This window comes from Orcinus orca, chromosome 19 (assembly GCF_937001465.1).
Source record: "Orcinus orca chromosome 19, mOrcOrc1.1, whole genome shotgun sequence".
Classification (NCBI taxonomy): Eukaryota; Metazoa; Chordata; class Mammalia; order Artiodactyla; family Delphinidae; genus Orcinus; species Orcinus orca.
Window position 1 is genome coordinate 35213619 of NC_064577.1, and position 25940 is coordinate 35239558.

Genomic DNA, 25940 nt, shown 5'->3' on the forward strand with positions numbered 1-25940 from the left:
AAAGGAATATTAAGTTTCTTCATAAATCTTTGATTCTCAGTGAAAATAAAATGGACTGGTAGATTAATTTGCCTGACCATTGATTTTATTTAGTAAAAATGTGTAAAACCACATGTGCTTTATAAAACATTCTCATCCTTGTTTAATCAGCATGTTTTCACTTACACCAGGTTTGGAAACAAAAAGGAGAGGAATACAGAGTAACAGGATATGGTGGTTGGAGCTGGATTAGTAAAACTCATGTTTATAGGTTTGTTCCTAAATTGCCAGGCAATACTAATGTGAATTACAGAAAGTCATTAGAAGAAAGTAAGTAACTTAAGCTGTTTTTCCTGCATAATTGTTTCTGATTTGTATTCTTAAAAATTTGTAGTATATTGACTATATTTTGGATGAAAGTGTTTTTCTGCAATTCTTACTAGAATGTGAAAAATTACTAATGTAGTTTAATAATTATAAACTCTAAAGTTTTTAAAATTACCTTTATTCATGGGATTTTGGTATCTAGGATTTTAGCTTAAAAAGATGATAGAATAAAACTTGTTAAAAGAAAGAAGGCCTCAGCTACCTAACTGTTTTTCTAAAATATTAAATTCAGTACTGCCTGACTTCTTGAGGAAACACAGTCTGGTGACCTCAGCATTGTAACGTTTAACAAAACCAGAAAGAAAGCGATAGAGGCTTCCATAACACTATCACATAAAGGAGATAGTAACTCAGTTTATGCTACTGGCTAATGACTTTATTTATTTATTTTTTGGCTGCATTTGGTCTTCGTTGCTGCGCCTGAGCTTTCTCTAGTTGTGGCGAGTGGGGGCTACTCTTTGTTGCGGTGCGTGGGCTTCTCATTGTGGTGGCTTCTCTTGTTGTGGAGCACGGGCTCTAGGTGCGCAGGCTTCAGTAGTTGCAGCTCGCAGGCTCAGTAGTTGTGGCTTGTGGGCTCTAGAGCACAACCTCAGTAGTTGTGGTGCATGGGCGTAGTTGCTCCGTGGCATGTGGGATCTTCCCGGACCAGGGCTCGAACCTGTGTCCCCTGCATTGGCAGGCGGATTCTTAACCACTGCGCCACCTGGGAAGTCCCAACTTTAGTGTTTAGAATCACAGAACTCTAGAGGTGAACTGCCCTTTTAGGAGGTAAATATTTTGAAACTCATGTTAAATAAACAAATTATTTCATGAAGGTGTTAAGTGCCATACTGAAGGTCACACAGATGGCGCTTCCGTTGCCCTTTTTGCACTCTACCACGTTGTCTCTCCTTTGTTATCTAAGCAATTTTCAAAAGCAGTTCTGTTCACTTTGCAGCATATTTGCTAATTTATGGTGTGATATGGTCTTTCCTGTGAAGCCCATGCTGTAGTGCCAAATAAGTGCTATGTACACACCTAGCTAACTGATTTGGCTTCCTTGTGAATGGTTCTCATGAAACCTGAACCAGTAGATTTTTGAAACTGTTAATGTGGGAAAGTTGTCACTGAATTACCTTTTAACAGAAAAAAAAACATGTATTTTAAAAAAAAAAAAAAACATGTATTTTATAGAGCTCACTGGAATTTATATTTTAGGGACTAGGAGTGTCTTGCATATAGCAGATGTTCAATAACTTTCTATTTGCTAAATAGAAATATTCAGTATTCATTTACATTATCTGATTATATTCAAGCTAAATGTCCATTATAATAAATTCTAAAAGATTGTTATAATTTTTATTACTATTTCATTGTTCCAGTTACCTGTGTAGCACTTAGAAAGAATTATAGAGAGCTTTTCTTTAATTGTGTTTGACCTATGTAATAAAATCCAGATTATCAATATGCAAAATATTTAGGCTTTTGCAAATTTATTTTGTGTCCACTTTCCTTAGCATGGGGTTTTCTATTGTCCAAATGCTGGGCCTTTATCTAGCAGGTACCAAGTTGGTCTTGGAGCATCTTTTGAGTCTTTTCCTCCCAGTTGGCAGCAGGGAAGAAACCAGTAGTAAATCAGGCCCAAACAAGGCTACGCATTGCATTTGGTTATTTCTCTTTTCTGTGATACAGACTTAAGTATTCTTAACTTGGAATCTATAGATAAACTTCAACTGTATTCAAATTTCAAATGCCATTGAAATTTATTACAAAAGTTTGTGTATGTACTTTTTTTCTGGGTAGGGGATCATAGCATTTATCCAATTCTAATATGGTTCTGTAATACAAAGTATGTTAGAAACCACTGATGCAGACTTTCTGAAGTCAGTGAACAGGTTGAAATAGTCTCATATGTGAAGGCTTCTGAAGTACATCTAAACTGTAGTCATTACTTCTATGCTTTAGGTCAGCTGAGCATATAAGAAAGAATGTAATAGCTTCAACTTTTGTATTTTGGGTTTTTTGAATTAAAAAAAGTATAAATTGCTGGAATATACATGATAATTTCCACTAAACTAGGTGTATTAAAGTAAATTGCTAATATTTGACATACTTGTAATTACTATATACTTGGGGGTTTTTTTAGCTAAAAATAATATGGATGAAAATATGGATGAATCAGATAGAAGAAAAAGTCCACGAAGTCCAAAAAAAATAAAAACAGAGTCTGATTCTGAGAAAGGCGAGGTAAAAGATTCAGATGCTACAAAAGGAGCAGACCAAAGTGAAATGGACATTTCAAAGGTTACTGAGAAGAAGGACCAAGGTAAGGAGAGAAAAGTGTGGAGGGCAGCCTGGGGGTGATAAGAAAGCACTGGATCTAGTTCGCACAGCAGGAAAGGTACTGCAATGTCTCTTTGATAATAGCATTATTGAAACATGATTCATATGCCATATAACTCACCCACTTATAGTGTACAATTCAGTAGTTTTTACTATATTCACAGAGTTGTTCATCTATCACCATACTCAATTTTAGAACATTTTTCATCACCCAAAAAGAAACCTCGTACCCACTAGCAGTCAGTCCTCCCTAAATCCCAATCTACTTTCTGTCTCTATGGATTTGCCTGTTTTGGACATTCCATGTAAATGGAATCAGGTAGTATGTGGTCCTTTGTGTCTGGCTTCTTTCACTTAGCATGTTTTCAGGTTTCATCCATGTTGTAGCATGTATCAATACTTCATTCCTTTTTATTTACAAATGATATTCTATTGTATGGATACGTCATGTTGTGTTTATCCATTCATGGTGGACATTTGGGTTGTTTCTTTTTGGCTATTAAGAATAATGGAAATGTGAACATTCATGTACAAGTTTTTATATGGACATATGTTTTCATTTCTCTTGGGTAAATACGTAGGGGTGGAATTGCTGGATCAAGAGATAACTCTATGTTCAGCCTTTTGAGGAACTTACATTGACTTTTGTGAAAAGTTGTTTTTTTAAAAACTAGATAAGTTAGATAATGCATGAGGCTTAACATGTTTTATAACCATAAAATAACCATAAAATACTCTGTACAAAGTCTTATGTGAAGGTACTGGTATATGCAATAGCTATCACATACTAAGTTATTTTTCCTTGTGGCATTCCATCATTTTTAGATACTAGGAATCAGAATATTTAAATATTTGAAATGTATGTGTTTTTTAACCTTTTATAAAGTTTAGCCCTGTCCATTGACCTATTTTAATCATATCAGGAACTTTTAAATATATAGCTATTTATAGTTAAGGTTTTGAGTAAAAATCATAAAAACTGGTATTTTTTAAAGTGAAAATATTATCATGAATTCCACATTTCAGACTAAAAATTACATTTATATAAATGTCTTTGTTTCACAGATGTAAAAGAAGTTTTAGACTCTGACAATGATAAATCCTTTAAGGAAGAACCAATGGAAATAGATGATGATGTGAAAACAGAGTCACATATAAATTGTCAGGAAAGTTCTCAAGTAGATGTGGTCAATGTCAGTGAGGGTTTTCATCTAAGGACTAGTTATAAAAAGAAAATCAAATCATCCAAACTAGATGGACTTCTTGAAAGGAGAATTAAACAGTTTACACTGGAAGAAAAACAACGCCACGAGAAAATGAAGTTGGAGGGTGGAATTAAGGGTATAGGAAAGACCTGCACAAGTTCTTCGAAAAGTCTGTCTGAATCACCAGTAATAACAAAAGTAAAAGAAGGGTGTCAAAGTGACTTGCTTACACAAGAACAGAGCTCTAATGCAAGTAACGATAAATCTGAAGACTTGATTCGGGGATGTTCACAAAATGATTCCTCAATTCTTGGAATCAGTGATCCTGATCATACAACAAACAAACTTTATTCAAAAGATCAAATGCTAGATGATGCCTCCATTCAGAGCGCAGAGACAAACTGTCAGAAACAAAATTCTGTTCGAAATGACGTAAATGAGAGTCTCTCTGACCCTGCCAGTAAAGGCCAGGAGCCCAGTAAGATTAAAACAAAAGGAAGTGATTTTCTCATTGATGACGCTAAACTAGCCAGTGCAGGTGAAATTGGTACTTTGATCTATAAGAACAAAAAACCGCTCATACAGGAAGATAATGACACCATTGTGTCTCCTTCCCAGAGCCCTTTACTTCCATCAGTACCTAAAAGTACTGATGATAGAGATATACCATCTCTGTCAAAAGCAATAGACTTTGAAGGAAAATTGGGATGTGATTCTGAATATAATAGCACTTTGGAAAATAGTTCTGATACTATGTCTATTCAAGACAGCAGTGAAGAAGATATGATTGTTCAGAATAGCAATGAAAGTATTTCTGAACAGTTAATAACTCAAGAACAAGGTAGTGAAGGCTTAGAACCATTGAAACATGAGTTTGTTTCAGATAAGACCACTGGAAACTGTGGCGACAGGCTGCAGGCTAAGGTAAATGAAGCAAATGGTAAAAAAACAAGTCAAGATCAGAAATTAGAGGAGAGACCACTTAATAAATGTATCGATCAAATCAATCTGAAAAGTGTCACTGACAAAAAGAATAATGAAAACCGAGAGTCTGAAAAGAAAGGACAGAAAGCAAGTACCTTTCAAATAAATGGAAAAGATAATAAACCTAAAGTATATTTGAAAGGTGAATGCTTGAAAGACATTTCTGAGAGTAAAGTAGGAAGTTGTGACATTGAACCAAAGGTTAATAATATAAATAAAATAATTCCTGAAAATGATATTAAGTCTTTGACTGTTAAAGAATCTGCTGTAAAGCCATTCATGAATGGTGATGTCATCATGGAAGATTTTAATGAAAAGAACAACTTGGAAACAAAATCATGTTTACTGAGGTCTTCGGATACTGAAGGCGACTACCAAGATCGCCTAGAGACCCTGCCATCAACCAAACAGTCTGAGGGTACCCAAGCTACCACGCCTCTACCATCTTGTCCAGAAAGCAGCAGTTCAGCCAATCAGGAAGAAGACATGGAAATTGAAACCTGCGAAGTTAAGAAAGTTACTTCGTCTCCTGTTACTTCTGGAGAGGACTCTAACTTCAGTAATGATTTTATTGATGAAAATGGCCCGCCCACCAACAAAGATGAAAATGTCAATGGAGAATCTAAAAGAAAAACAGTCATCACAGAAGTCACCACCATGACGTCCACAGTAGCCACAGAATCAAAAACCGTAATTAAGGTAGCAAAAGTTGATAAGCAGACTGTGGTCTCTTCCACAGAAAATTGTGCCAAGTCCACTGTCACAACCACCACTACAACGGTAACAAAGCTTTCCACGCCCTCCACAGGCAGCAGTGTGGACATAATCTCTGTGAAGGAGCAGAGCAAAACTGTGGTCACCACGACAGTGACAGACTCACTGACCACCGCAGGAGGCACTCTGGTAACATCTATGACCGTGAGCAAAGAATATTCCACAAGAGACAAAGTGAAACTCATGAAGTTTTCAAGACCCAAGAAGACTCGTTCAGGTACAGCTCTGCCATCGTACAGAAAGTTCATCACCAAGAGCAGCAAGAAGAGCATATTTGTTTTGCCCAATGATGACCTAAAAAAATTGGCCAGAAAAGGAGGAATCCGAGAAGTCCCTTATTTTAATTATAATGCAAAACCTGCCTTGGATATATGGCCATATCCTTCTCCTAGACCAACCTTTGGTATCACTTGGAGGTATGTACTTTAAAATGCATTTGGGGGAGGGAGAAAGTTTTTAAAGAATTATCTAATAAAAATATCTCATTTATGAGATAACAGAAATAAGACAGGGAAATATATATTTAATGGGCAAAGTTAGTAATGGAAATAAGATACAGAGAGGTTTTAACTCGGCCAGCTGGTGGGTACTAAAGTTTACTTAGGGAAAAATGTTTAAAGACTGAAAATGTAAGGGAATCCTTTAAAATGAAATTCAGCTTCACTTTTCACAAGACAAAAGAAATGTGTCAAACATAGTTGTTGGTCTAACCTCCCAAGTTATTGCCATGTGTTTGCTTTGGGAGTGAGATAATCACAGAATTGGATAATCACCAACTTTCTGGAATGTTTGTATTTTATTTCTATTAGGTAATTCATAAAAACATAAGACATAGGAAACATGCCTGTAAATCACACAAGGTTCATCGTAATGTAGGAAATCTTCTTCATGTAATTTGTTTGCATGATAGGCATTTGTTTTGGAGTTCTCTGTTATTTATGTGAGAAAAGGTAGTCTGAGATGTCTTAGGGAGTTTCTTTAAACCCAGAAATAGTCTTAATTTAAAAGTTTCTGGGCATTAAGCTTTGGGGATAAATTATAAGTACGTAGAGTTGGCAGTTGTAAGATCATGTAGTTTTAAATTGGGAAAGGATCTTAGAAATTCATATCTTTTTTAGATGCATAATAATTTGCCTCTGGTCCCAGAGGGACTGAGTTAGGAATAGTGCCTGGTTTTCCTAAATCCCAGTCCAGTACTTTATCTTCTATATCACATTTCACGTATTTGTCCTTGCTTTGTGCTTTTCCATGTCCTTGTCTTTTTATCTTTTCACCCTTAAAATTGAAAAGGATGGAACATGAACATTGAAAACATAAGAGTTCTGTGGGACATGCTCAGAAACTAGGAACGGTCTTGTTTGCAGTGAGATTTCGCTAGGATCCTCAAGTTCATGATGTCAGCAGGTTCCTGAGCAGACTCCATTTCACTTCAGGCTTCATTTCTGTGTGTCTTTAGTATGGTTCCTTTAAGTTGAAATCTTACTTTTCTTGTTTTCTTTATATTACAATTAGCTAGTATTAAAAAAAAAAAGACTGTAAATGAGTACTCTCTATAAAGGAATTAATTAATATGACCAGTCATAGTTGGTTTGACCAAGTTTTTAATAACTCATCTTTTGATTTGAATTAAAATATCATCACTCCATTACACATTCAATAGAGACAGCTGAAAAGTACAATTTCTCTGCAGGGCCTGCAATGAAGGATTTGCAGAATCCTGCAGGGAATCAAGGAACTCTTCATTACAGTTCATGGATTTGTAGGATTACTCTGCACTTTTCTGCTTTCTTCATTGAGAGCGGTCCCAAAATGTATCCTTGACTGTCCTGCAGGTAACTTCTTTCCCACTGGAAAAGTTACTATGTACAAATACTTTAATTAAAGTGACCTGGCAGTTGTGGAGGCCGACCTTTCTGCTCTTTTCTATTCTGTAAATGGAAGGTAGGCTTGACTGCGAAGCACTTTTCTCTGAACCAGTTCTGTTCACGTGTTGCCCAGGGCCCTTTTCTGCACGGCTGGGTTTCAGAAACCTTGTATTGTTATGTTTTAATATGCACTGGGGGCACAGTTTTTATCTGTTTAGTTAATTTCTCATTTTTTAATGGAAGGAAGTACCTTCCTGTATGTTTTAAACAGATACTGCCTTCAGATATATGCTAACGTCTTAATTTGCTGAGGTTGAGAGAAACATAATCCCTTCTATCTAACGGAGGCATGGGTAAAAATGTAAATTATTCTTGACTTTAGAATGCATTTTTAAAAAAGGTATCGCTATAAAAACCATGCATGTGAAATGCATTTTTCTACTCACACTTGAATAAAATATGTCTGATGCTTAGAATAGGTGCTAAGAATGCCAAAGGCGCATGTTTGGTCTTTATTAAATTTAACATTAAGGCTGAGCAGTATTGAAAAAGTGAAACTTGTCTCATTGACTCATTAGGGCCTCTTTTTCCCTCCACACTGTCCATTCCCTTACTCCCTTTTCCCCAGGCCCTGATTCTGTGTTTCATGATCACTTTGAACCAGTAGTTTTCTCCATGGTGCTGTCAGAAGGATCCTCCTAAAATGCAGATCTATCCTGTGAATGTTCTGACTGAGCTGAGCAGGCATTTAAAGCGGATGTGTTAACCACCACAGGGCTGGGAAGGGGAAAGCGTTTGTCACCTGTCCACCACGTCTATGAGAAGTACTCCCCTTTATAACCCATGCAGAACTGGCTGCATTGCAGAGATCTCCGTATAGATGGCCGCTGACACTCTAATCCTTCCATTCGGTGCAGCACATTTTGGCTTCTGCCTTCTTCTCTCGTGCCAGCTTCATCTCTCGCTGCACCTTCACACCCCTTCCCTCCAGCCAGAATACACCGGATGTGGTTTTCAGGAAGAAGTGTGTGCTTTTGTACACCTTCCTCCTCAGCGCATGTGTGCCCCCTTGCCTTTGGTCAGCCGCCCCCTCACCCTTGTCCTCTGAGGCTCCAGCAAAGCTCTCATCCCCATCCCTGGGCCCAATCAGGTACCACTCCCTTGTGCTTTCCTCTGTTACAGCTCCTGAGGATGCAGGAAGACATTATAATTCACTTCTGTGTCCCCAGCTCCTTTCACTTAGTTTAACACATAGAAGAAACTCAAGTATTTTTTGAATGAATAAATGAATGGACACGCTCTAATGCATGAGATGTGTTCCCCACCTGGTGGTGTTTCCATTGTAAAATGGAGAAGCTTTCAAGTTGTTGTTTGTTGAGAGTGATTGGAGGAAGAAGAGAGAGAATGAGAAACAACTCTCTTTCCAAATAAATATTCATTTGTTTTCTCCCATGAGTCCAAAGTTCCCTAGGCATTTCTTTAGGGTGTGATCTGAAAGTGACAGACACTTTCCCCCTCTAAGGACATCCTTGCACTGATTAACATTTGCCCTCTAATTTAAGAACCCTTTGTCCAGGTCAGAGGATTCACAGGGTGATAGCACAACAAAGAAAATAATGGTGTCACAGCTGGAGAGGGGAAATTAAGAAGTTGCAGCAACTTTTTGGCTAGAGCTTTCTCTTTCTCACGTTGTTTGCTTTTCTAACTTAACGTTAAGAATAGAAAGCATTGCTTTTCAAATATAAATTGTCTAAGACTTACGTTGTATACCTCTATTAGAGGAGGAAATTATTTCGTTTCATAGGCTTTCCCTATAGTACAATCAATCAGTATATTCATTTAAGTATGTGGAAACGTCAATAAAATATTTAATTATACAAAACCACTAATAGAGAATTGACAGCCTAGGGCTGCTTTAAAATGTTCTATGGTTAACTCCATTTTAAGACATGATGTTCATTGCAGTTGTAAATTCATTCTGAAATGTGTTTTTAATATTATTTTTAAAAGAATATCTAATACGTTCAATAACTTTGTATACAGTGTTTAGAAAAAACCTGAACACAGAGATTCCTTTGTCTCCTGACTAGTATTATTCATTGTATCATAGGATTCTAAAACTACACCAATGTTGTTAAAGTAACGTTAGTATTAGCAGCATTCATCATCCAGTACTTTGTGTTTTGCAGAACCACCATTTCAGTACAAAATTTCTGTCCATCTGGAAAGGTCTTATTGGATTTGTGAGGTCTTTTTGTTTTGCTTTTTGAGAAAATTGAAACATTTTCAGTTTGTTTCAGCAAAAATCAGTTAAGATTTTATTCTTCTTCAGATCACTTATCACATTGTCACACAATTATTTATTTCTCCATATATGCTCTCATTCAGAATTTTTCTAACACATATTTTAGAATTAGGCTAAATTTATAAAATCTTTGTAAATTGTTGCCATATCAGTCTTACAATGAAATATGCTTTGTTTTACATATTTATATGGCATTTGAGGTAACTACAGCCCCTTTGTGAATTGTTAGATGCATGTCATGCCTGGGAACAAAAAAGTTCTTTTATTAAGGGACATATAATAACCAAAGTGCTTATAAAGCCATATGATAAATATTGAAGTCACAATGAGGACAAAAAACAATCCTTCAGTTTAGTAGAGAGAGAGAGAGAGAGAGTGTGTGTGTGAGTGTGTGTGTGTGTGTGTGTGTATACATACATCGTTTTTCTTGGGTTTTTCTTTCAGGTATAGACTTCAGACTGTGAAGTCCTTAGCTGGAGTGAGTCTTATGTTGCGGTTACTGTGGGCAAGTCTGAGATGGGATGACATGGCAGCCAAGGCTCCTCCAGGAGGAGGGACTACACGGACAGGTAGCGGTTTTTTATTTTCGAATTTAAGTTTAAAAGAGAAAAATCTCTTCACAGTTCACTTCATTTTAAGCATGTCTGTTATTTATTAAAATATAGTGCTAGTATTTTAAAAACAAGGCTTTGGTCAAGTTTAGCAACACATGCTATAAAATCCTGGGGGCCGGGCAGGGGCGTTTCACATTATAAGGGTAGTCACTAATGTGTGAACCAGTGTGAATTTTTAAAAGATATTTCTTACCGCACAGTATAAATCATTTAAATTGGGACATCTGGAACCCTGTGCTTGCTGCTGCTCTCCTAGGGTTTTTATTATTTTGACCGAATTTTGCCACCAGGAACTAAGCTGTGCCCAAACAGTATTTTGCTCAGTTGAGAAATTTTCAGTGACGAAGAAACTCAGTATTGTTGCAATCTAGTGATGGTCCTGCAACTGTTCATTAAGCAAATGTTTCCAAAGGTTTAGTCTTTTTTTTTTTTTTTTTTTTGCGGTACGCGGGCCTCTCCTGTTGCGGAGCACAGGCTCCGGACGCACAGGCTCAGCGGCCATGGCTCACGGGCCCAGCCGCTCTGCAGCATGTGGGATCCTCCCGGGCCGGGGCACAAACCCGTATCCCCTGCATCGGCAGGCGGACTCTCAACCACTGCACCACCAGGGAAGCCCCTAGTCTCTTTTTTAAAGTACCAGATGTTGTACCTTTTTATTCTCTGAATATTTGGGGTGGTTATTAATACTATGTGAATTAAATCACCATAGAAACATCTGAAACTGAAATCACAACAACAGAAATAATTAAGAGGCGAGATGTTGGTCCTTATGGCATTCGATCTGAATATTGTATCAGGAAAATCATCTGCCCCATTGGAGTTCCAGAAGCACCAAAAGGTAAGGAGTAGAAAGAATTCTTTTCTTTTATTATTTACCTGTTAGCCATATCTTTTATGAATTGAAGTTTGATTATAATTGTTTCTTTAACTCTTTATTCAACTTTTGAAAACAATACTTTTTCATCACAAACTATTCTGTTTTTAAAATGATATTTAATCAGTAAACATAGCAAAATTCCACTAGACACACAGTGATGCCTACAGTCATGGTACCAGGCAGAGGAAGGGTACAAATACCTCTTTTATCAGTAATTAAAGATATGGAGCAGTGGTTGACACCAGACCGTCAGCTCCAAGACTCAAGCCTTTGAGTCTGTCTGGTTGTAGTCCTGGAACCTGCTGTAGAATCTGACACATAAGTGGTCAGTGAAGATTTGTTGACTCAAGGGTTCAAGCTATTGTGTAATACTTCAGTGCTCAGGGTAGAAGTAACCTAAGAGGCATAAAGAGTTACTCAGGAAACATTTATAGACACCTACATGATAGGCCTTAGGTGGCAAATACATAGAACAATGGAATCCAGACCCTATTCTAAAGGAAGCAAAGAAAAGGTATAATAATTCTATACTTGAGAATCAAAATTATTAACACTAAGAAGAGTCCAGTAAGGTGTCCAGATTCAAGATAAATAATTAGACAAAAATAAATAATTTTATTTTACCTGTGTAGTAAAAATACTTAGGGGAACAACTATGAAGAAACGTGTAAAAAGAAGATGCTGTCTATAAATAGAAGCTTACTATTTTATAGAAGTTAATTGTCCCCAAATGGATAAATTTAATTTTTTGAATCTTGATTGAATCAACTCAAAAGCTCATCTTGGAGAATAAATGAGAATGGCTTTTTTGAAAAGAGTAACAATAAGGGGGTAGCTGCCCTAATAGATGATGAAATATTAGTATAACTAACACAATGTCCTGGAACAGGAATAGACAGCTCAGTTGATAGGCAAAGACACACAGATGGAAGAAGGCGTTCCTGACCAGTCGTCAGTCTTGACTCCACAGCCGTTGATGCAAACCACTGCTGTCTCCTTGAATCACTTTTCTTTTCTTGTACCACTTCATACAATCCAGGTCCTGCTGCTGTTTCAGTTTCCTTCTGTTGCTTGCCTGTGATTCTACTGCTTCCCTCTTCCCTGAACATACGGGAAGGTTCAATGCTTGTCTGTCCCTACTTTTTATTTTTAGAATCTTATCACTGGAGATTATATCTATTCTTAATAGTTTCCGATCCCTCCTTTACATTAGTAAGTCTCCAGTCCCTCTTCTCGGTGCCCTGATAGGGAAATACAGATTGCCAGAGTTGTACATTTCAAGGACACCCAGCCCAGCTGGGAGGAACACGCTACGCTTCTTGAAGGAGGTTGTATCCACATTGCGGTCTGAAGGATGAATTAGGCACCAGTCAAATGAGGGGGAAGGAGGCTAGGAGTAGTGTTCCAGGCAGAGGGAACAGGCTGTGGAAAGGCTAATAGGGCTTTTATATCAGGGGCCAGCAAACCATGAGCTTTGACCCACCATCTGCTTTTGTTAATAAAGTTTGATTGGAACACAGCCACACTTTCTGACTTATGTATTGTCTTTGGCTCCTTTTATGATACAGAGTTGAGGAGTTGTAGTAGAGACCATCTGGCCTGCATAGTCTAAAGTATTTACCATCTGGCCCTTTAAGAAAATGTTTGCCAGTCCCTGCTTTTCATGATATAAGAGAAGATGCCAGAAGTACTATAATTTAGAAGCTATATTGCTTAAAATACTCCGATTTCTTTTCCAAAGAAACACCTACACCTCAGAGGAAAGGCCTTCGATCGAGTGCATTGCGGCCAAAGAGACCAGAAACACCCAAGCAAACTGGCCCTGTTATTATTGAAACCTGGGTAGCAGAGGAAGAGTTGGAATTATGGGAGATCAGGGCGTTTGCTGAGAGGTAAGGAAATGGTTTATATGTGATCAGATGCTGAAGATTTTTATCACTTCAGAATTAAAGAATTACCCCTTTAATAGTTTATTCGATATGTCCTAATTTTGCTCCACCTTTTGATTCTCTACCTGTGTATCGTTTATTAACGTCCTCTTTCTAATTTTTATGAGTTATCTACTTGTCAATTTTGAATTACCTTAATTTAAATATTTTATTTTTAAATTGAAATAATTTTATACTTTTTGTATGATGTGGAACTTAACCAGATTTCACTTAATATTAGATGCCAGATGCCTAGTAGGATACAGGCATACTCATTTTATCGTGCTTCGCAAATACTGCGGTTTTTACAAGCTGAAGACTTGTGGCAACTCTGCATTGAGAAAGTCTGTAGGCACCATTTCCCCAACAGCATTTGCTTACTTTGTGTCTGTGTGTCACATTTTGGTAATTCTCACAGTATTTCAAAACTTTTCATTATTATTATATTTGTTATGATGATCTATGATCAGTGATCTTTGATGTTACTACTACGACTCACTGAAAGCTCAGATGATTATTAGCATTTTTTAGCAATAAAGTATTTTTTAAATTAAGGTGTGTACTTTTTTTTTTTAGACATGATGTTATTGCACACTTAGTAGACTACAGTATAGTGTAAGCATCACTTTTATATGCACTGGGAAACCAGAAAAATCATGTGACTCACTTTATTGCGACATTTGCTTTATTGCAGTGATCTGGAACCAAACCCACAATATCTATGAGGTATGCCTGTAGTTTCTGATAAATTCCTCCTTTCTTTCCCTGCAGAGTGGAGAAAGAAAAGGCACAAGCAGTTGAGCAACAGGCTAAGGTTAGTGAACAGAAGAAGGCAGAGGACTTCAAGGCCCAAATGGAGGCTCATCTCAAACAGCAGCGATTGGCTGCCCAGCAGGTGGGGGAGTTGGTACCAGTCCCACCTGGCAGCGAATTGACATTTTTAGCCAAATTTGTGCACACTAAAAGCACAGTAATTTTATATTCATGTGGTTTTATTTTTACATGTATCTCATATATATCTTAATTTCAGTACTTGAAAATAGCTCTGTGGATATACCAAGCTTTGGTTTTGTAAAAAGTGTACACATTTCAAGAACAATGTTTGAAGTATAATTTCTCTTATTTATTATATTTATAATTCAAAGGGTAGTTTCTAAAGATAATTTTTTCCTGTAAAATTCCAATCCGTAAAATCTCTGTAGTCTATGAAAAAGTGAGTTCTACTAAAAGTATAAGTTTGTTGTAATTGGTGGTCATCAGGCTACTGTGGTCTCTTAGTATTTCCATACTGTGATGTATCATATGTGCCTGACTATTTAGGGACCCAAATAAAAGATAATTACCCCTTCCTTCTAATAAGAAGATACTATGAAAGTTTTTAGCCAAACTTGAATATATAAACTTTCAGGATTTTGATAAAATAGAAATAGATAAAATAGGTATCATTAACTTAGTTACACATAACTTACTTAAAAATTACATATTACATAAATAAATCAGACTCATTTCCTCATGTTTTACCTTTTTCCTCATATTTTATAAATATTTTTTCAAGTTCTTGTATATTTTACAGTGGTTACTATAGGTCATCTTCACTTAGATCAAAGTTTGAGATAACAGCACTTCTGGATTTTGTCATGTCTATCTCTCCACTCATAGAAAGACTGGCTAGTTGTTTTGTTTTTCATTTTATGGATGTGTTTTGTCATCTCTACAATGTAATCCAAGGTATTACTTTTTGGGGGGGCCAGGGGGTCAATTTCTTTAATTTGATAATGAGCTTTTCTCTGGCAGTTGAAAGTCAGAACCTGAACTTGGTGATGTATTACCTCTCTGAGTCCCCCAAGAACATTGTATTCTTTGCTTTTCCTATGTGTGTCAGTTTCTGAGGTGATGGACATGCACCTGTATATAGCTTAATTGAACAGAGCAGTATATACTTAATCTATATATTACTTCAGAATTTTTATTTAGGGGCTTCCCTGGTGGTGCAGTGGTTGAGAGTCCGCCTGCCGATGCAGGGGACATGGGTTTGTGCCCCGGTCCGGGAAGATCCAGCATGTCGCGGAGTGGCTGGGCGCGTGAGCCATGGCCGCTGAGCCTGCACGTCCGGAGCCTGTGCTCCGCAATGGGAGAGGCCACAACAGTGAGAGGCCCGCGTACAAAAACAAAAAACAAACAAACAAAAAAATTTATTTAAAATATCTTTCTCAAAACAAGTCAATCTTCATTTTAATGTTTTCCAAATTTAGCAATGAAGATGATCGAAACTTTTTTTTCCATGCAAAAATTGAGAAATAATGACAGCTAGAGTTTAATGACAAACTTGCTGTTTTGAACATGTGTACAAACCCAGCAGATTTTGTGGACATGTCAAACCTGTGATTTTTTCCCCCTGTAATTTTTTAAAAATTTTTATACAATTTTTAAAGGTTGTACTCCATTTACAGTTATTACAAAATATTGGCTATATTTCCCATAGTCAACATTTCCAATTTTTGAAGGCATAGCCCCAGAAAATAACTATGGGTTTAGCTGTTTTGTTTTTCTTGCCTCCTTTATTTTTATTTATTTTTCTTTTTTTTTTTTTTTTTTGCGGTACGCGGACCTCTCACTGTTGTGGCCTCTCCCGTTGCGGAGCACAGGCTCCGGACGCGTAGGCTTAGCGGCCATGGCTCACGGGCCCAGCCGCTCCGCGGCATGTGGGATCTTCCCGGACCGGGGCACGAACCCGCGTCCCCTGCATCGGCAGGCAGACTCTCAACCACTGCGCCACCAGGGAAGCCCACCTCCTTTATTTTTTAACTGATCCAATTGGATGACATTTCCAAGAATCCAAAACTAAGCTCCTTTTCTTCTTTTTTTTTTTAAATATAAATTTATTTATTTATTTATTTATTTTTGACTACGTTGGGTCTTTGTTGCTGCGTGCAGGTTTTCTCTACTTGCAGCTAGTGGGGGCTACTCTTCGTTGCGCTGCGCGAGCTTCTCATTGCGGTGGCTTCTCTTGTTGCGGAGCACGGGCTCTAGGCGCACGGGCTTCAGTAGTTGTGGCTTGTGGGCTCTAGAGTGCAGGCTCAGTAGTTGTGGCACATGGGCTTAGTTGCTCCGCAGCATGTGGGATCTTCCCAGACCAGGGCTCGAACCCGTGTCCCCTGCATTGGCAGGCAGATTCTCAACCACTGCGCCACCAGGGAAGCCCTCATTTTCTTCTGAGGAATGAGAAATTATGTAAAATACCTCACATTATTTTAAGGCATAGAGGACATATACAAAAGTAACAGTAAAAAGACTAGGTATGCTGTCTTTGGTGAGCAGTGTTTGATGGCAAGAAATTGTTCAGCATTGGAATTTGATCTTCGTACACAACTCAGCTCCAGCATTTACTAGCTCTGTGACCTTGGGCTAGTTTTACAACCTCTCTAAGTCTCAGTTTCCTCATCTTTAAATCGCAGTACCAGCAACTTTATTGGGTTGGTCCAAGAATTAAATAAGATAATGAAGGGGTAAAGGGTTTGCCACCAGGTTTGTAGTCAGTGCCAGCTGTCGGTTTTTTTTTGTTTGTTTGTTTTAACATCTTTATTGGAGTATAATTGCTTTACAATGGTGTGTTAGTTTCTGCTTTATAACAAAGTGAACCAGCTATACATGTACATATATCCCATATCTCCTCCCTCTTGCATCTCCCTCCCACCCTCCCTATCACACCCCTCTAGGTGGTCACAAAGCACTGAGCTGATCTCCCTGTGCTGTGTGGCTGCTTCCCACTAGCTGTCTATTTTACATTTGGTAGTGTATATATATATATGTGCATGCCACTCTCTCACTTCGTCCCAGCTTACCCTTCCCCCTCCCCGTGTCCTCAAGTCCATTCTCTATGTCTGCATCTTAATTCCTGTCCTTCCCCTAGGTTCTTCAGAACCAGGAAAACTGGACAGCTACATGTAAAAGAATGAAATTAGAACACTCCATAACACCATACACAAAAATAAACTCAAAATGGATTAAAGACCTAAATGTAAAGCCAGACACTATAAAACTCTTAGAGGAAAACATAGGCAGAACACCCTGTGACATAAATCACAGCAAGATCCTTTTTGACCCACCTCCTAGAGAAATGGAAATAAAAACAAAAGTAAACAAATGGGACCTAATGAAACTTAAAAGCTTTTGCACAGCAAAGGAAACCATAAACAAGGCGAAAAGACAACCCTCAGAATGGGAGAAAATATTTGCAAACGAAGCAACTGACAAAGGATTAATCTCCAAAATTTACAAGCAGCTCATGCAGCTCAATATCAAAAATATAAACAACCCAATCCAAAAATGGGCAGAAGACCTAAATAGACATTTCTCCAAAGAAGATCTACAGATTGCCAACAAACACATGAAAGGATGCTCAACATCACTAATCATTAGAGAAATGCAAACCAAAACGACAATGAGGTATCACTTCACACCAGTCAGAATGGCCATCATCAAAAAATCTAGAAACAATAAATGCTGGAGAGGGTGTGGAGAAAAGGGAACACTCTTGCACTGCTGGTGGGAATGTGAATTGGTACAGTCACTATGGAGAACAGCATGGAGGTTCCTTAAAAAAGTAAAAATAGAACTACCATACGACCCAGCAATCCCACTACTGGGCATATACACTGAGGAAACCATAATTCAAAAAGGTCAAGTTGTAGTTTTTACATGTGTAAGCTTAAACTGTCATGTCGATAAGCTGTCAGGAAAAGGCAGCAATCTCTGGGTAAAGAAACGCAAATCGTCTTTAATAACACTATAGTCTGAAAGATCCGATTATACCGTTCTGTATAAAATAGTCTAAAGGATTTTTCTGTAAAAATACTTGAACTGAAAAATATAAATCTAGTAAAATTATTTATTATTTTCAGCTTGTTTGATTGCAGGTTTGCCAACTTGAATAGTGATACTTAAATATTGACATGTTCTTTATGATTGGGTAAATTAACATGACAGGTCCCATCATTTGCTGTCTGTCTGTTCTAAACCCCACAGCTGAATCGCAAGGTATCCCTATCTCCAGTAAGATCACCCACGTCTCTTGCACTTTCAGTCTGAAAGCTTGGACCTTTGCACAGACTGGAAAAACTTGATCATTTCAAATTTATGTTACCAAAAACTTACTGCTTTTAATAAAGTATATGTGATTTAGAGTCATAAAAATGTTGCCTCCCTCGAGAAATTAAATTCAAGTGTAAATTTGTACGGGCATATTTTCAGAAGTTAAATATTTTAGAAATTTGGTGCACTTTCTTAGATTGAGAGGAAATGTGGCTGGACTTCATGCAGAATGGTGTTTTTATTTGGAACGATTTTGGTTCATGATTTCTCTCCCTGACTTTTCTAGAAACGATTGGAACAGCAGAAGCCTACAGTAATTGCAGCTTCCACTACTTCCCCAACAAACAGTACAACTAGTACCATCTCTCCAGCACAGAAAGTTATGGTGGCCCCCATAAGTGGCTCAGTTACAACTGGCACTAAAATGGTACTAACTACTAAAGTTGGATCTCCAGCTACAGTAACATTCCAGCAGAACAAGAACTTTCATCAGACCTTTGCTACCTGGGTTAAGCAAGGCCAGTCAAATTCAGGTACACAACTGTGATTAAATAAAAGATTGCTTTCATTCAAGAAAAAGAAATTTCAGTCCTTTACCTACTGAAATGAAATGTTTCTTTAGAAAAGTATTTTTCTTCTGCAGCTGATTGAGCAAACAAACTGTAACAGTAGGTTTGTTACAGATAATATTCATAATATTACATTAGCAAAACTCCTCTCTTACATTATTTCACTTTCAGCATTTACATGGTTCACTTACTTTGAGTGGAGAGGAATGTTTTCTTAAAAATACAAAATGAGCCACATTTCATGCATTGGTGCCTTCCTAGAAGTCACTACGTTGCTGGTTATTTTAAATCTGAAGCTTATTAAATGTCTTATACCCCATTAGCCACCAGCACAGCTGCCACATCTGCTACAACCATTGCCAGCACAGGTCAGACGTTCCAAATTACAGGCAATCCAGTCACTATGGCAGGAAAAGTAATTACCAAACTGCCACTTCCTGCAAACAGCAAGATTGTCGCTGTAAATGTGCCAGCAACGCAAGGAGGTAAGGGAAATGTGAAGAGTTTTAATTCACATTTGCCAGATCATACTGTTGCCATTATTTTTCATTTCCTTTTCACTGATTTCAGTCTTCGGATCTCACATTTTATGTAGCCCACTATAAACCCCCGCCACACCTGGTTTCTCCTCAGGAACCAAGCAATACCTAATGTTTTATGAAAGGGGCAGTTATCAATTACTTCTTCATCTTTTTTTCAAGGCGTTGTTCAAGTACAGCAGAAAGTCCTGGGTATCATTCCATCCAGTACAGGTACAAGTCAGCAAACCTTTACTTCATTCCAGCCCAGGACAGCAACAGTCACGATTAGGCCCAATACCTCAAGCTCTGGAGGAACTGCAAGCACTTCCCAAGTAAGAGTTCTTTACAGGTTTATTTGGTGTTAACCACATTGGTTGAAGTTTTTAGAATGGCCTCTTCCAGGATTAATCCAGCTTTTAATTTTTCTTTACCTTTTACTTAATCTGTGACAAAGTACTGATTTTAAAAAAAATCTGTTACTTACATTTCAAGTGAACTGTTAATTTTTAACATTTAGTTAATAGCACATTAGTATAGTTTATGAATCATAAGAATTGCTTTCCAGGATTTTACAAAGAAAATGTCTTTATTGAAAACAATGGGCAATACTGGATCACCCAGGAAAACGACGTGCTGTGCAGCTAAGAAGTAGAGTGAAAACATAATGCACAGCATTAACTAGTCTATCAGCTGATATGCACACATATTAGATACATCATTTCCTTGGCACTAGTATTATGGAAAAAGTTTAATGTTTTGCAGACTTGAGAATGTTCTAAACCTAACACTGAAAATAATATGCTGTGTAGTCTCTCCTTTAAATTAGGAAAGAACTTCTGGTCTCTGATCTTGCCCCTGTGTTCTCCAGGTTACAGATAAGGATTGGAGCTCAGGGAAAATGGGACTCATCATTTTCCTGTGAGCAACTGTGGTGGTTATAGAGCAGAGCTTTCTTGGGTCTTGTATCCTTCCTTTTAGTCTGTAGGCTATTCTTGGTATCAGTGACAAGGAATTTCTTGCGATCTCATTTAAATTACTTTTTTTCCCCTCAAAGTTCTATCTTTATTCTGATGCTTAATATAATTTAATATGTAATGTCCAAGAGCTTCTGTAATTTCTGTAGACATGTTTATCAATATGGAATGTTTAAAGATATCTGTTCTAAGTCCATCATGCTTTAGTCTTTTAAAAACATTTTAATTCATTGTCCTTTGTGTTATTTGTAGGTAATCACAGGGCCTCAGATCCGCCCTGGTATGACGGTGATTAGAACACCACTCCAACAGTCAACACTAGGAAAGGCAATTATTCGAACACCTGTGATGGTACAGCCAGGTATTCATCCATCCAGTATTATCATTTTACATCTAAACAGTCAGTCTAGGAAATCTATAATATTCTGTATTTGGCACTCTACATACTGGAAAATACCAATATGAATTAAGATTTCGAAGCATACTAAATTTCTGATTCATCATGGGATACACCCATAAGATTTTGTTTCATTTCTGGCATTGTCAATAAGAGAAAAGCAGGTCCAAGTATGCTTGTTAAAAATGTTCTTAAAACCTCTAGTAAATGAGATAGATACATTCAGATCATTGGAGTAAAGAGAATGAGCAAAGAAAACAGTCTGTGTGGCAAAAGATAAAATCAAGGAAATGGCTAAGAAGCATTTAAATGGAAAGCATAAAACAAGATTACAGAGGCAGTGCCTGCCCTTTTTAATGTAAATAAGTTAAAGCTCCCATATTAAAAGTTGAAGCCTGTAAAGATTGAGTGAAAAAAGAAATCGAACTGTGCATTTATGAGAAACATTCCTAAAAGCAAATCACCAGAGAATGTAAAACATAAAAAGATGGTCAAAGACACATGAAATAAAGGACAAAAAAAGAAAGAAAGAAGCGATAGGCAGAGGGAAGACATGCATAATCCTACTAATACTGAACAGAGTCGAATTCAGTATTTTAAAGAAACAATAACTAGGACAAAGAAAGTCACTTTATATTTGGCTTAAAGATATAGATTGCAGTGAAGGTGCAATCTTGGATCTTTAAATGAGATGTCATTGAAGTGTATAAAGCAAAAACTATTTGAGATCAAGGAGGGATTAACAGAAGCATAGTAGACCAGAAACAGACTGTATCAACTTCTGTACCTTTAGGAATACACATTAGTTTTAAATATTTATGAACTATTTGTATGAAAATGGTCTTATAATGAGCCACAGGTAAAACCTTGATGAATTCCGAAAAGTAGAATGTGTATAGGCTACATTTTTTGTAGTAAAGCTAGAAATTAACATTAAGGTAGTATACTAAGAATGCTTACTTGCTTGGAATTTAAAAACGTATGTTCTCAAAAGTAACTTTTATGTTAAAGAAACATCAGATGTGTCATCACAAACAGATTATCAAGTAGCAGCTAAGCCAGGCTGCAAAGCTGAACTGAGAGGCAAATTCATTCATTCAACAAATATTTTTGAGCACCTACTCTAGGCAGTTGAAACACATTGGTGAACAAAACAGACAAAAAAAAAACCCATATTAAATCTTAACCAGAAGTTAGAAAAATATATAAAACAAGTCTTAAATGAAAACAGGAAGAAGGAAGTAAAGTATAAGTAATGATTATAAGACAGAAAAGGCAAATATTAAACCATTTTCTTTTTGCAAGTCTAGAGAAAGGGGAACAAAATGCTAGTTTACAAAAAGTAGGAATGAGAAAGTGCAATAAAAATAGAAGGAACTAAATCTGTTTGAATAACAAGGCATAATTATATACTATGCTTATAAATTTCAAGTCTTAATGACTCACATCAAGGAAAGAAATTTGGAAAGTTGCCATAGTGTTACCTACAAAAAAGAATTCCAGACCTCATGGTTTTATGGATAAAATTCTTTGAAATGGTTAGGAAACAATTTCCTTCTTATAAAAAATAGTTGCAGGCCATAAGGGGAAAGGGGTAGATAAATTCTTTCCCATTCATTTTACAAATTAGCATAATTCTAATATGAAACATAGCATAGTATTTTTTTAAAGGAAATATCCTAATGCCTAAGCAAAATTTACCCCAGAGAAGAAAGTATGATTCCTTATTTCAGTTAATGCTACAGAGACAATTGGTAAAATTCAGTATCTATTCATGTTTAAAAATAGCTGTCAGTTAGGCAGCCAACTAAAAGGAAAGATAAAACTAATGTAAAGAAGAAAAGTTTATGGATGATAAATGGTAATATACTTAGACTTGCATATGTGAATATATAGCTTCACATATGAGTGTGTCTGGTGTGTCGTATGAAAAGCAAGGTGGCCAGTGAGGCTGGTGGGGCCCAGTGAAGACAGTAAGAGTCTTAGGAGTTGTGGTCAGAGAGGTCGAGGGTGGATGGATGTGTGTAGTGTGTGTCTGAGTGTGTGCAGGTCAACTTATCCCTATTCCTACCACCACGCTAGCCTTTCCCAAAGTTGAACGCTCCCAGGTTGTAATAAAAAGTGTTTTAATTTTTGAATTTTGATGATAATCTAAACATAATTGAACATGTACATATTGGGAATCATCTGAATGACCATCATATAATCAGTCAATACCAGCCCTTTTATCCATCTGTGTTTATGATGACACCGTATCAATACAAGGTGATATAAGGATGTATGTATACATATAGCTGATTCACTTTGTTGTACAGCAGAAACTAACACATTGAAAAGCAATTATAGTCCAATAAAGATAGAAAAAAGAAAATACAAGGTGATAAACGAAAGTAACTTTTCATTAACTGTTCCTCAAACTGCAGTACAAGGACAGAGTGTTGGGGTCCAGAAGTTCTCAACTTCAAGCACTTGTCTATATGTACTGCACTGTTTTTTGATTCATCTTGAAGAATAAGTGGACAATAACCAAGTAAAGTTGAGAAGAAAGAGTAATGATGAAAAACTTACACTGCCAGTATCTATAGCATATTTACAAGCCATCAGAATTTAGGAGCATGATACCAAAGGAAAGTAGACCAACTGAAGTCATGCAGACACTGTGACGCTATCATACTATTTCTGATTGCTGGAATGTGATACTTTAGTGATAGGGTTGGAAAGGGTTCAGTGAAATGGGCACCCAGTGGTGATGGGAGTATGAATGGGTATAACCTTTCTAAATTCAATTTAATACTATGTTCCTGCTATGAATCCAGTAATTTTGGGAGGAGTATATTCTAAGGAAATAATTAGAAGCACATAAAAATTTATAAGCAAGGATTTCACCAGGGTATTATTTAAAAAAAGAAAAAGGGAAAGTGTTCTAAATGTCAAAATAGGTTTAATTTTATACATAATGCAATAATATTAAGCACCGGTCATTTTAAAAAATATACACAGAAATATATATGTAGACATATGAGGAAAAACAGGAAGTGAATACAAAATTTCAGAAATATAATATTTACGAATTAATAATGAATTCAGATTTTATAAGTGTAAAATTAGCTGCCAAATAATTACCACCTGCTTTTTCTTCTAGTTTCATCAGGTTAAATGAGAAACAGAAGTTTTTAGAAGACTATGGAGCCATTTCAGTTAAACTTCATTCATTCTATAGATGTTTATTCAGCAGTAACTATGGAAGCACTTGAGCACCTTGCTCTAGTATTGAGGATACAGGGGTTCTTGCCCTCTTGGTTCCTCCCAACTAAGTAGCAGATAGCTGTAAGAAAAACTCATTTATAAATATAATTGTCCCAGAATATTCCAGATTCTATATGTTTTGTTTAAAAATCACATAAATTAATTATTATCTTTTCATTTATATTCCTAAGGAAAGGCAGCCTAATGGCACATTTTACATAGGCTCTTCTATCTTCCCTATTGTCATTTTGGCTTTAGATTCATAGGAAGAGCATTATTATTATTTTTTATTTTATTTTATTTTTTGACTACTGCAGAGAGCAGGAATGGGAGAGTGGTTGTTAGTGAGCTGAGTGGAAACAGGCTCACTGACAACCAGGTGGGTCCTTTGGGTGTGGGTATATGGCTGAATGCATCAGTATGTCAGCATCCCGTAAGTCTTTTTGAAAATTGAGAAGAATACATTCATCTGAAGCGTTAAACGACATTTCAACTCAGAGTATTGCTTAGGGCATAGAAGCATTCTAATGTTTTGCTCTTTGCATAGGTACTCCTCAACAGGTTGTGACGCAGATCATCAGAGGGCAGCCTGTTTCCACTGCGATCTCTGCCCCTAGTACAGTTTCCTCAACACCTGCACAGAAAGGACTAACTTCAGGAGCACCCACTGCAAGTCTACAGCCTTCAACCTCACAGCCCCCTCGCCCCCAGCAAGGACAGGTGAAGCTTACCATGGCTCAACTCACCCAGTTAACACAGGGCCACGTAAGTAATGTGACTTCCATTTTAACTTTACAAGTGATCTTACTTACTCTTGCTATAAGCTTTAAAACACGTACTTAATCTTTGGACGTTTAAAAATCTACTTACTTTTTTAAATGTCTGGTTCCTAGAGTCAAACAAAAATACTTTTTTAAAAAAATATTTATTTATTTATTTTTGGCTGCGTTGGGTCTTCGTTGCTGTGCGTGGGCTTTCTCTAGTTGTGGCGAGCGGGACCACTCTTTGTTGTGGTGCCTGGGCTTCTCATTGTGGTGGCTTCTCTTGTTGTGGAGCATGGGCTCTAGGCATGCGGGCTTCAGTAGTTGTGGCTCACAGGCTCAGTAGTTGTGGCACACAGGCTTAGTTGCTCCGTGGCATGTGAGATCTTCCCAGACCAGGGCTCGAACCCATGCCCCCTGCATTGACAGGCGGATTCTTAACCACTGCACCACCAGCGAAGCCCAGGAAAGGCTTTCTTAAAGACAGAAAATACTAGCCATAAAGGAAAAGATTTATAAATTCAACAACCTTAGAAATAAGAACTTCAGTTCATCAAACATTATAAAAGAGTGAAAAGAACGAGGGAAGGTATAACTATAACCAGCCAAGGACTATTCTGCAGAATACATGAAGAATTACTACTACAAATTAAGAAGGAAAAAAATCCAGATAGTTCGGTAGGAAAAAAAGAGCAAACAAACTAGTCGAGAAAAGAGGAAATCTAAACGTCCATAAATCCAAAAAACTGCTGAATTTTGTTAGTAATGAGGGAAATGCATATTAAAACCATATATCTAAGAGATTGGTATAAACTAAAATGTCAGACAAAATCAAGAGACAGCAAAGACATGGAGCAGAATGAACTCTCATACACACCTGGTAGTATTATAAATTGCTTTAGCCACCTTGAAAAACTGTAGACACTATGTAGCAAAGCTGAAGACACATGCCCCACGTCATAGTAGTTCTCCTTCTAGGTATGTTTCCTGGAGAAGTTCTTGTTCGTCTGAGCACCAGGGCGATGGACATGAATATATACAGCAGCATTGTTCATAAGAGTCAAAAACTGGGAACAACCCAAATGTCAATCTGCAGTCAATTAGATAAATAAGTTGCCTTCCTCCAGCAATGGAAGTGAAC

The 25940-nt window shown here is 37.1% G+C and overlaps 1 protein-coding gene across 18 annotated transcripts in view; it reads left to right on the plus strand.

The window, feature by feature from the left end:
* Positions 1-25940, plus strand: part of BPTF (bromodomain PHD finger transcription factor) — a 139185-nt gene that overhangs the window by 79839 nt on the left and 33406 nt on the right. For 11 of the 18 annotated variants that reach the window (XM_049701837.1, XM_049701830.1, XM_049701829.1 and 8 more), the window contains 12 exons: positions 171-309; positions 2492-2671; positions 3754-6067; positions 10266-10390; positions 11145-11273; positions 13054-13204; positions 14012-14135; positions 18618-18864; positions 19224-19385; positions 19602-19753; positions 20648-20756; positions 24586-24803. In XM_049701837.1, coding sequence (XP_049557794.1) covers positions 171-309; positions 2492-2671; positions 3754-6067; positions 10266-10390; positions 11145-11273; positions 13054-13204; positions 14012-14135; positions 18618-18864; positions 19224-19385; positions 19602-19753; positions 20648-20756; positions 24586-24803 — 4050 coding nt within the window. Of the gene's footprint in view, positions 1-170; positions 310-2491; positions 2672-3753; positions 6068-10265; positions 10391-11144; positions 11274-13053; positions 13205-14011; positions 14136-17150; positions 18596-18617; positions 18865-19223; positions 19386-19601; positions 19754-20647; positions 20757-24585; positions 24804-25940 lie in introns of those variants that run through there. The other 7 variants (XM_033438860.2, XM_033438864.2, XM_004275622.4 and 4 more) reach the window with 4 other exon arrangements.